The following is a 13,087-nucleotide window of genomic DNA, read 5'->3' as shown; positions in this document are numbered from 1 at the left end:
GCATTCCTTATCACAGACACAATACTATAAATAATGTCTTAGTTCCCAGGCTAACTAACAAAAATATATATTTATACTATCAAATAGATCTAACTACTCATTTACAGGAAATACAGAAGACAGAGAAGTACATCAAACCAAACCATGGGGATACTGTCAGCAAAAGTCCAGACTCTGGAGACAGACAAACAATTAATTTGGTGTCTTCAACAGATAAACTGCAAGAGGAAAAAATAAAGATGGAAGGGGTATCTATAGACTAAAAGATACTTAAAACATATATCAACCAATTGTAACATGTAAACCATTTTGGATCCTAATTCAAACAAAAACAAACCTTTAAAAATGTGATATAGAGGAAACAATTGAAAATTTGAACATTTTTTGGATATTCCTTTGATAATATTAAGGAATTAGTATTTTTAAGATACAATGGTATTGTGGGTATGTTAAAAAAAAGAGTCCTTATCTTTTAGTTCTATGTATTGAAATTTTTGCAGCCGAAATGATATCTAAATTTTCTTCAAAATAACTGGGGCAGGGGAAAAGTAGATATGGACATGAATGGGGCAGGCTTGACCATGGGCAGATGGTTGTTGGGGCTGGGAAATGAGTACAAAGAGATTCATTATACTATTCTATTTTTGTGTGTTTTAAATTCTCCATAATAAGTTTAAAATTTTTTAAATAAGAAAATAGAATAAAGAAAATGTATAAGGTACCTAATTAATATCACTAATGACCCTACTCTGGAGAAGGCAATGGCAAGCCACTCCAGTACTCTTGCCAAGAAAATCCTGTGGATGGAGGAGCCTGGTAGGCTGCAGTCCATGGGGTCGCTAAGGGTCGGACACGACTGAGCAACTTCACTTCTATCCAAATTTTAAAATCTGGATACTTAGCCTAAAGAATACTTGAACAGATCCAGCCAAGAAATCACAAGGTATGTTTTCAAATTTTTATAGTAATTACAATCATCTAAATTCTGAATACTGAAGATAGAGGCAACTGATAAGGACAACAGAAAGAAAAGGAAGAAGGTAGAGCTCCCTTGACTTTGCCAGATGGTTTGCCATCAACACATCATCTTTGGCCACTCCTCCTACCTTTCATCAACGAACTTTTAAAATATTTGTCAAGCTCTTATTACATGTGAGGCACTGGGCTAGGCCCTATAGGGAGATAAAGATGAGTGAAATATAGTACCATGCCCTTAAAAAGCTTCAGATCAGATCAGTCGCTCAGTCGTGTCCGACTCTCCGCGACCCCATGAATCACAGAACGCCAGGCCTCCCTATCCGTCACCAACTCCCGGAGTACACTCAAACTCATGTCCACAGAGTTGGTGATGCCATCCAGCCATCTCATTCTCTGTCGTCCCCTTCTCCTCCCGCCCCCAACCTTTCCCAGCATCAGAGTCTTTTCCAGTGAGTCAACTCGTCACATGAGGTGGCCAAAGTATTGCAGTTTCAGCTTTAGCATCAGTCCTTCCAATGAACACCCAGGATTGATCTCCTCTAGAATGGACTGGTTGGATCTCCTTGCAGTATAAGGGACTCTCAAGAGTCTTCTCCAACACCACAGTTCAAAGGCATCGATTCTTCGGCGGTCAGCTTTCTTCACAGTCCAACTGTCACATCCATACATGACCACGGGAAAAACCATTGCCTTGACTAGACGGACCTTGGTTGGCAAAGTAATGTCTCTGCTTTTCAATATACTATCAAGGTTGGTCATAACTTTCCTTCCAAGGAGCAAGCGTCTTTTAATTTCATGGCTGCAATCAGCATCTGCAGTGATTTTGGAGCCCAAAAAAATAAAGTCTGACACTGTTTCCACTGTTTTTCCATCTATTTCTTACAACTGGTTAAATAACCCCTCCCACCGATGTTCTCTGATCTGTAAAACATTTCCCCCTAACTCCAATGGCCACATTTCAACCTTTCTGTCTTAATCTATAAAGATTTTTACCCCCAAAGTACCTGGTTTTCTTCCTAAATCTCAATAAGAGATGGTGAGGTGATAGAGTAATGTTTCTGGAATTTCAACCTTCTGATTCCAACCACTCTGGGGTCTATAATACAAGCATGTAGTCCACTTGGGTGGGGGGTCTTAATTTCTGTAGAACAACTCAAAGATATGGGCTTTGGTACTAGGGAGGATCCCCCAGGGCCCCGCTCAGTTTCAATCCCCCCTTTTCTTTGACAGTTCTCTAACTTGAAGGGTACAGGTGGGGGACAAAAAGGGAATAATGTTTTGGATAGAGAGGTTAATCATAAATTTGGCAGAGAAACTCAGGTTTAGGGGAACTCAGTTTCATCCCTGCCTCAACCACATAACTTCAGGAGCTATAGACACTCATATTCTATGTCAGTGAATGGTTCTTACTTTATGTCATAAAAAAGTCACTAATGGTATAGTTAGTATCTTTCTAATATGACTGCATTTTAGTAAACATGATTTAAATATAATCAGTTCAGTTCAGTCACTCAGTCATGTCCAACTCTTTGTGACCCATGAACTGCAGCACCAGACTTCCCTGTTCATCACCAACCCCTGGAGCTTGCTCAAACTCATGTCCATCAAGTTGATGATACCATAATAAACAAAGATAATTCCATATTCTGTATTGTAAACTGAATATGTTGGGGGGATGGGGGAAGCAGATTTAATCAGCTATGAAACATAATCATACCTGCATGGTCCTTCTTTTAGTCAATGTTACTTGAAAATTCTTCCACTCCCAACGTTGCTCCACCACATGTGCAAAAACAACATGTCCATTTCCACAGGCTCCAGCAATCTGGGTGCCATCAATTGACCACGCAATATTAAATATGCTACCAGTGTTGGGCTTTTCTAAAGCATATGACCACTGGGGAAGAAAGAACATAACAGAATCAATTTATTTTAAAATATTTTAAAGAAGTTTTAAATTGGGCATATGTTAACACAGTAAGATGATTTTTTAAAAGAGCATGTCTTTATTCTAGAATTATTAAGGAATATTTTTCTTAATAAAATGATAGTGTACTGAGTGGAAGATAAAGACATGATTTTTTTTTCTAAGTATATAGTAGAATACATGATGTGATAAGAGTATAAAATCTCTCAAGAACTGTAGAACACTCACACCATTTTCGATTTACATCATTTGATTCACTTTTAAGCAGTTAATACTCAATGGGTAAGTATAAACATTCCATAGGGAAAAAAACAAAGACATCTTACTATTAATTCATAAGGATCTCTATAGTCCCTACACCTAAAATTTTACTACAATATTTTAGTAATTGTCATATTGAAACTAAACACACAATGTGACTAAAGCATCTCTAATACATATCTTAAACCATGAAAGTACAAGTAAATAGATTTTTCCTTTTTTTTTTATTCACAGTGCAGTAAGTAAGATATTTTATAGAATCTGTTTGAGAAAGCAATCTAGCAAAATCAATAAGCATCAACTGGATGAAAAACTCTTGTGTGTGTCAGTGTGTGAATAAGATAGTAAGAAAAAAACTTTTACAAAAATGATATTATATGCATTTTCTTTCATTCTTCAAAAGAAATATACACTTACTAAAAGGATGATTTGGCTAAATTTACTTATACTTTCTTTCGATTCTTCCAATGTCACTATGATTTTAAAAATACACAAAAAAACCAACCACCCAGAAAAATCTTACTAACTTAATATTAGTTTCAGGTGTACAACATAGATTCAAAATTTTTATTATATTCCATTTAAAATTTCTATAAAATACTGGCTGCATTCCCTTTGTCATTTGTGCTTTTAAAGAGATTCAAAGGTCTAAGTCTCTTTTCTTCTCCAAATAAGCCATGGAACACTGGATTCATGTTTGCATTTCTAACCAAGAGAAAGAAACGAGGCAGTCTCCCTGGATGTAATTTACTGATGCTAGCAGCAGCAACAGCAAGAACCCTGAAGATTATCCCTCTCACTTATGCTTATCTCTTTCTTTGACCTAACTACCCCTTCTTTGAAGGTAGTGTTACTCAAAATGTGCTCAAGCCAGCACCATCTATATCACCTGTCATCTTGTCAGAAATGCAAATTATATGCTCTATATCATCCTATTGAATCTGAGCCTCTAGGGGAAGAGGACCAAGAAACTTTTTGTTGTTGTTAGTCTATTCTTTAAAATATAGTTGATTTGCAATGCTGTGTTAATTTCTACTGTACAGTAAAGTGATTCAGTTATACAAATATACTCTATTTTTAATATTCGTTTTGATTATGGTTTATCAAGGCATACTGAATATAGTTCTCTGTGCTATACAGTAGGACCTTGTTGTTTATCCATTCTAAATGTAATAATTTGCAGCTCCAAACTCCCGATCCTTCCCTCTCTCCCCTCCCTACCTTTGGCAACCACAAGCTGGTTCTCTATGTCTGTGAGTCTGCTTCTGTTTTGTAGATATGTTCATTTGTGCCGTATTTTAGATTCCACATATAAATGACACCATACAGTATTTGTTTTTCCTTCCTGACTGACTTCACTTAGTATAATAATCTCTAGTTGCATCCATTTTTCTGCAAATGGCATTATTTTGTTCATTTTTATGGCTGAGTAGTATTCCATTGTATATAGATAGATAGATAGATAGATACACACATCTATATAGATAGATAGATATATACACACATTCATATGTCGATGGACATTATGTTCATTCAGGAAGTTTTTAACGAGCACTTCAAGAATCTTAAGCATTGTAAAGTTAGGACACTGGTTCTGAACTCTGGTTGTATATTAGAATTATCTGGGAAGCTTTTGTAAAAAAAAAAAAAACCACAAAATTTAGAAATGCAACCAACTAAACCCAGAATTTGGGGTGGAGACTGGGTATGTTCTTAAAGTTCTCTAGGTGATTTTAATGTAGAGACACTATTCTAAAAGAAAAGCAAAACTCGTGATTTCCTTTAAGACTATCATTAGCCCCTGGCTCACTGTTAATACCATGACAATTCATTTGCTAACTCTTGAGAAAATTACATGACCTCTGCTTTATCCTCTAAACTAGCTTCTCTTTGTTATGTATAAACTTATTTTCTTACATTCATCAAGCTTCTTCTTTGAAACGTCTTATTAGAATTTCAAATAAAGTGTATTAAGAAGAGTAACATAAAGCAGTGGTTCTCAGACTTTAATGTGCATTATTATAAAATTACCTAGAGTCCACGGGGTCACAAAGAGTCAGACACGACTGAGCAACTGAACTGAAGAGGGATTGTTAAAATAAATTGCTGAGCTCCACCCCAGTCTCTCTGACTTGGTAGATCTAGGGTGAGGCCAAAGTACTTGCATTCTAACAAGTTCACTGCTTCTAAGTCACTTCAGTTGTATCCGACTCTGCGTGACCCCATAGACGACCTCCTACCAGGCTCCCCCGTCCCTGGGATTCTCCAGGCAAGAACACTGGAGTGGGTTGCCATTTCCTTCTCCAATGCATGAAAGTGAAAAGTGAAAGTGAAGTCGCTAAGTCGTGTCTGACTCTTAGCGACCTCATGGATTGCAGGCTACCAGGCTCCTCCGTCCTTGGGATTTTCCAGGCAAGAGTACTTGAGTGGGGTGCCATTGCCTTCTCCGAACAAGTTCACAGGTGGTATTAAAGTTTCTGGTTCAGCAACCACACTTTGAGAATGGCTGGCATAATGAACACTTATTACTCAGCTTCCACTTAGCAACTAATGGGTAATTCTTATCTCATGTGTACCACCATCATGGCCCAGATCTTTCTGAGCAATCCCTGATATCATTTATCATTTCATCATGAAGAACGTCAGTATATATATTACTAAAAACCTAAATTTTTTTAATCCAACCTCAATATCATTATTAAACCTGAAAACAATGAACAATAACTCCTTAATATTATCAAAGTACCTAGTCACTGTTCAAATTTTTCCAGTTGTCCCTTTTTGTCTCTAGTTTGCTGGAATTAAGATGCAAATAAGGTGCACTCATTTTGATTGGTTGAGAAGTCTATTAGACTTCTTTTGATCTATGTTCCCCTTACACATGTTCTTTCCCCTTGCAATTTTCTGTGGTTGAAGAAACTGGGTCATGTCCTGTAGATTCCCACAGGCTTGAATTTATCATCTGCATTCTTGTGGGGTTAAAATGTTACTCTGTCCTCTTTATTTCCTGTTAATTGACAGATCTAGAGTCTTGATCAGATTCAAGTTTGATTTTTTTGGCAAGAAAACTTTGTAAGTGATGTTGTGTACTTCCAACAGGAAGCATTTAATGTCCAAATGTATTTTTATGTTACTCAGAAATGATGATCATTGCCTAGGTGAACTAATTCATGTGGCAGTTGCAAAATGGCAAAATTACAATCCTTCTTGGGATTCCCTGGTAATTTACAATCTTTCTTTCTTCACTTACTAACTGTAATAGTTCTACAAAAAGAAACATCTCCTCAACTATTTGGTTACCTTGGGATATAGTTCATGTATCAAAGTGCAGAATAAATTCTTCACTGTTTTCCATTAATAGTTTTCAAAAATACAAATTTGAATAGTGACTGGATAATTAATAATATTAAGAAATTACTGTTAACTGTTTTTAGGCTTAACAATTGTATTGAGTTAGGTTAAAAAGTCTTTGTGTTAGACTTTCAGTCTAACATTCAATTAGATATCTACTGAAAAATTTAGTGATGAAATGATATGTCAAGGATTTGCTCAAAAATGAGCAATGGAGAAGTAGGTGATGGTATGGTGAGGCAAGAATCGACCATTAGGTAGTAACTGTTGGGTAGTGGGTAAGTAGAGATTACACTAGTTTGTTCCCCTGTAACCTCCAAATGTAACCAAGAAATCTGATTGCTTAGTATCATGAACTCATTAATTTTAACATATTTGATGTGTTTCAATCAATATAATGCTCCAATTAGCTCAATATTAGCCAGTGGGATCCTCCTTCAGTTAGGCTTTAGACTTTTTGACAAAATCCTGTAGTCTTTGATCACTTTCCTTACTTCATACAATGACAAAATGTTCCAGACTCATTTTTATATTTCCTGCCCCACACCTGGTATCCATCTTTTCTTCAGTGAGTCATGGTTCACTTTATGGAAATATGGAAAATGGTACTGAAAAACCCCCCACAAATGCTAAGGGTGTCCACTGTAACTGAGTTGATCATTCAAGTCTTTTCTAGGCCTTTAAACGGAGAAGGCAATGGCAAGCCACTCCAGTACTCTTGCCTAGAAAATCCCATGGATGGAGGAGCCTGGTAGGCTGCAGTCCATGGGGTCGCTATGGGTCAGACACGACTGAGCGACTTCACTTTCCCTTTTCACTTTCATGCATTGGAGAAGGAAATGGCAACCCACTCCAGTGTTCTTGGCTGGAGAATCCCAGGGACGGGGGAGCCTGGTGGGCTTCAGTCTATGGGGTCACACAGAGTCGGACACGACTGAAGTGACTTAGCAGCAGCAGCAGCGGCAGCAGGCCTTTAAAACAGACAGCACTAAGACATGTTTTTCAATAACTCAAACTGAAACTTCCAATTCAAAGCCAGGAAATTAATGTAGGATTTTTGTTAACCCTCTTCAATCTTACCTCCATATCTCCTTTCACCTGGCCAAAAATCCCAGTTAATAGCATCAATGTAAGTAAATACCCAGGACAACAATATCAATACCACAAAGCAAATAGTTACAAATGAGCTTTAAAATTCCTTTTTTCATTCTTTGCCCTTAAATTTCCATTTTAAAAAAATGAAAATTTATTGAGATATATTTCACTTATTATGAAATTCACCCTTTTAAAGTATAGAATTCAGTAGTTTTTTAGTGTAGTCACAGTTGTAACCATTACCACTACTAACTTCAGAACATGTTTATCACCACAAAAAGAAACCCACACCCATTAGCAGACATTCCCATACCCCCCCACCCCCAAGCTCCTGGCAACCACTAAATCACCTTTCATTTTCTATTCTGGCCATTTCATGTAAATGAAATAAGACACCATGTGATCTTTTGTGATTGGCTTATTTCTCTTAATATATTTTTAATGTTCATCCATGTTGTAGCATGCATCAGTATTTCATTACTTCTTATTGCCAAGTAATATTGTATTGTATTGTACAGATATATCATATTTGTTTCTCCATTCATAATTTGAGAGGCATATGAGTTTTTCAGCTTTGTTTACTATTATTAATAATGATCCTATGAATATTTATGTATAGGTTACTGTGTGAATATGTTTTAATTTCTCCTGGGCACATTAGGAATGGAATTGCAGTGTCTATGGTAACTCTTATATTTATATTTTAAGGAACTGCCAAAATGTTTTCCAATGTGGTAGGATAATTTTCTATTATGTCTCCACTGTAAGCACAAGGAACAGAAAATCGCATCATTTGAAGTCACTTGAGCTAGCTCCTCTCTAGGTAGGTATACAAATGACTCAGTGTACAATTAGTCTCACTTTTTTTTCACTTACTTTGGTTTTAGGAATTGCTTTCTAAAAATTTAACTTTGTTTTATGATTATACAACGTATTTATATGGTTTCAAAGTTCAATTTACCAAAAAACATATATGTAAAACAATGTATAATCAAGGAAGTCCAACTTCTATCCCTTTCCTCTCTCCCATTCTCTCCTCAGTATAGGTAACTATTTTGTTTTATCCTATGTTTGCCTTCATAAGTGTTTATGTGCAGAGTTATGTGTGTGTTTGCATGCATGCACATGCACTAGCATTTATCTATGAAAGGGGTAGAAGTGGTAGTACAAATATGTCCGATATTAAGACATCATCTATTGTATATGGATATACATCTTCTTTTATAGCTCCTGATAGTATGATCAATATGTTTTTATGTACTCTGTATATGCATATATGTGAGTTTCAGATTGTTAATCTGAACCTAATTCCCCTATAAACACCTTAAAACACTAATGGGAATAACATTCCTTGAGTTCTTGCATGTTTATACATGTTTATGGACCAATACTTTGGCCACCTCATGCGACGAGTTGACTCACTGGAAAAGACTCTGATGCTGGGAAAGGTTGGGGGCGGGAGGAGAAGGGGACGACGGAGAATGAGATGGCTGGATGGCATCGACTCTGTGGACATGAGTTTGAGTGTACTCCGGGAGTTGGTGATGGACAGGGAGGCCTGGCGTGCTGTGATTCATGGGGTCGCGGAGACTGAGCGACTGAACTGAACTGAACTGAATTGATATTAAAAGTCAGAATAGCTGTAGTATCCTATGTTAACCATTGTACAGTGACACTATTTAAGCCTGATGGCATTCTGAGTTTCCTCCCTTTATGAGTGATTTGCTCTTTTCCTTGTAGGCCACAGGACTTTTTTCCTTCTTTAAAGTCCTATAGTTTTATTAGCGTATACCTGGGTGTTGGCCATCTGGGTCAGTTGTCCTGGGTATATCTGCTATGCCTTTTCAATATCAAATTCTAATCTCTTATGTTTGAGGAAATCTTTCTTGAATAGTGGCTTTTAGTATTTTTCTGTTGCTTTGGGCTTCTCCTTTAAAGAAGCTTGTTATATAAATAGGCATATTTATATTCAATATAAATTACATCAAACTTCCTCTGTCTTCTGTATCTATCACTTCCTATCAAACTTTATATCTCTTTTGCAATTTCCTTGCTTCCATTTCACATTCTATTTATCTTAAGGTACCATCCACCTTGTTCATGTGCTCTTATATTCCTTCTGGTTTGGTCTTCACTGCTGTAATAATTTTTCCTTTTTAAAATAACTCCCTCCTAAGTTCTGTCACCTCTCCTTAAAAATCTCCCATTTTCCCATCACCTCATTTCTTACTTTTCCTAGTTCTGATTTACATGATTATTTCATAGCTTTTGTAATGCTTTTAATATCCTTCAACTTCTTTTGAATTAATTGGTTGCAGTGCTTGTCTGTTTATGGCATGCTTTCGTTGTCTTTGGTAACATTATGATTTGACTGTGGCCCTGACCTGCTCATTTTCAAGTGAAAAGGGTTTTCCTGTACACTCATGGGAGGGAGGAATGTCCCAGCAGGATAGCTCTAGAGCTCTCTGTTGTTTTCTTGCGGTGATTAAAAAAAAAAAGCCTCCAGTTTTTGAGAGGAGCATTCTCTGCTTCCTCCCCAATTATTTGGATACATTCTCATCTTTGCTCAGTTGCCTCTGTTGTAATCAAACTGAATTTTAATCTCAGCAATTTCGGTAGTGCAGGGCTTTGTACCAAGAGGAAGCTTGACTTGTTAGTTTCAAGAGTACATTAGACCCAGACATCTCCAGCACTGCCAGATCCTGTCATGATCCCTTAGCACTTAGAATTGGATTCTACGGAAATGTCTTTCCAGCTTCAGCTGCTGTTCTCAGGCCTGTCTCACTTACAGGCCTTTGTTGGTGATTTGGGAATTCTTTTTTTATGATCTTAGAAGCCTGGCTACCTTTCCTCTGCTTCCCCCCACACAGATGCTGATACCACATTTACCTATCAGTGATATTCTTGGGAAAATCACTTGACCATACTGGTGAGCTTTTCTATTTTTTTCAGAATTTCAAGCAATAAATTGCAGCTAACATGGTTTTCTTAGAATACAGAATATGAAAACATAAACATAAATTACTTTTGACTTGGTTAAGTGAAAAAATAAAAAAATAACGGTATGAATGAGTAAAAAAACAGAAGAAAAATAACAGAAATAGTATTGTAAAAGAAGTTTATGGAATACAAATGTGATCTGCATTCACAATAACTCATCCAAGTAAAACACCAATGTTATTTTGAGTTGTCTATCAAGAAGCACTATGTCACTGAACAAGAACACACAGTCAGCTGCTGTCACGCTTTTGAGAGATTTAGCAATAAACAAGCTTCCTTTGTTTTGTTGCACTTTACCTTCTTGCTCATTGTAGATGTTGTATTTTTCAAAAATTAAAGGTTTGTGGCAACCTTGTGCTCACCAAGTCTATCAAGCAACAGTTTTCCAATAACGTTTGCCCACCTCATGTCTCTGTGTCACATTTTGGTGTTTCTAGCAATATTTCAAATTTTTTAATTATTATGGTATTTGTCACATTGATCTATGATCAGTGATTTTTGATGCTACAGATGCAGATGTGGTGGAAATAGCAAGAGAACCAGAATTATAACTGGAGCCTAAAGATGTGGCTGAATTACTACAATCACATAATTTAATTTTAATGGATGAAGAGTTGCTTCTTCTGAATAAGCAAAGAGTGGTTTTTTGAGGTGGAATCTACTCCTAGGGAAGATGCTGTGAAGATTATAGAAATGACAATAAAGGCTTTAGAATATAAAATGAACTTGTTTAATGAAGCAGGGGCAGGGTTTAACAGGATTAACTCCAATTTTGAAAGAAGTTCTACTGTGGGTAAAATGCTATCAAACAGCACTGCATGCTACAAATTGTGACGGAAGAGTCAATTAATTCTTATTTTTCAAAATTGCAACAGTCACCCCAGCCTTCAGCAACCACCACCCTTATTAATCAGCAGGCATCAGCATCGAGGCAAGACCCTCCACCAGCAAAAAGATTATGACCACTAAAGGCTCAGATGATGGTTAGCAATTTTTTTAACCAACCAATTATTACTTAACCAATTATTTTTTAATTAAGATATGCACTTTTTAAAAATATAATGCTCTTACACACTTAATAGACTATAGTATAGTATAAACATAACTTTCATATGCACTGGGAAACCAAAAAGTTAATGTGACTCCTTTTATTGTGATATTTGCCTTATTGTGATGGTCTAGAACCAAACTTGAAATATCTCTAGCAATATCTCTGAGGTATGCCTGTATTTTTTTGTCTAAATGCAGTCTTGAAAAGTTGTGAGGCTGGCCAGTTTAGTTTTGTCTTGGGCAAATATCACTGGCATCTCCCCAAATATCCAGGACCTTGACGGTATTCTATGGCTAGCCCAAAATTCTCCCCATGAAAACCTATTTTGCTGGTAATAGTATCCATGCCTTTCTTTTTACACTCTCATCCAAAATCTACTCTCAGCGAGCCAAATTACTCAGAAAAGATCCTGATAATAGTAAGTTCAGTGTATTACTCCCATGAAACTATTTCAAGAAATAACAAATTGTTAAAGCAAACTGATAAAGCTAATAGGAGAAAGTTTGTCATCAATAAAGAGGGGGTGAAAACCTTCCCCAAACACCACCCACATAACTCACTGCTAAGACTGGCCTTGTACCGCAGTTACAAAGGTGGTTTTCTAGTACTGCCGTAACAAATTACCATGAACACTGAGGCTTAAAACAACACAACTTTATTATCTTAAGGTCTATAGGTCATAAATCCCACACGGATTTAACTAAACTAAGATAAAAGGTGTTGGCAAGGCTGCATTCCTTTTTGGAGGCTTTGGGGGAGGACCCATTTCCTTGATCATTCAGGATGTTAGCAGAATTCAGTTTCTTACAGTTAGTTGTAGGACTGGACTCCCCATTCCCAAAGTGAAGGTTCTAGAGGCCACCTGCATTCCTTGCCTGTGGTCCCCTTCCTCCTTCTTTAAAGCCAGCAACAGAGATTGAGTTGCTCTCACTTTGAATGTCTCCTCCTCCTTGAAACACTAACCCAGCTAGGAAAGATTCTCAGCTTTAAAGTATTCGTATGATTAGTTTGGGTCAACCTGAATAATCCAGGATGGTGTTACAGCTAAAGGTCCCTTATTTGGATCTGCAAAGTCCCTTTTGCCATTTAAGGTAACATTCAGAGGTTCTCAGGGTTACAGCATGGCCATTTTTGGGAACGCCATTGTCTGGCCTACCACAAAATTATAGCAATCAATTTGGGGATTTTAAAAGCTTGTTCATTTTTTTCTTAAAGGCTCAAATATAAGCATAAACACATGAAACAATATTTTTAACACTTTTAAAAAGTAGTTTGTGGTCTGTGGTTTTGACTTTCAAAAGGCTTATTCACAACTAGAAAGAAACTAAACTAATTAGACAACGTTGTCACCAAGTGATAGGATCTTGGTATTATTCATGTGGTACTGAAGGATTAAGGATATGTATACATATAAAACATTAAAA

General features: G+C 36.7%; 1 protein-coding gene across 3 annotated transcripts in view; it reads right to left on the bottom strand.

Annotated features, from left to right (window-relative positions):
• Positions 1-13,087, bottom strand: part of IFT80 (intraflagellar transport 80) — a 138,309-nt gene that overhangs the window by 57,790 nt on the left and 67,432 nt on the right. For all 3 annotated transcript variants that reach the window (XM_055410678.2, XM_055410669.2, XM_055410695.2), the window contains one exon: positions 2,696-2,875. In XM_055410678.2, coding sequence (XP_055266653.2) covers positions 2,696-2,875 — 180 coding nt within the window. The remainder of the gene's footprint in view (positions 1-2,695; positions 2,876-13,087) is intronic.

This window comes from Moschus berezovskii, chromosome 1 (assembly GCF_049115385.1).
Source record: "Moschus berezovskii isolate FMDL1 chromosome 1, NW_MosBer_1.0, whole genome shotgun sequence".
NCBI lineage: Eukaryota > Metazoa > Chordata > Mammalia > Artiodactyla > Moschidae > Moschus > Moschus berezovskii.
The sequence above is the reverse complement of the archived record's forward strand: the minus strand, read 5'-3'. Positions and strand labels throughout refer to the sequence as shown.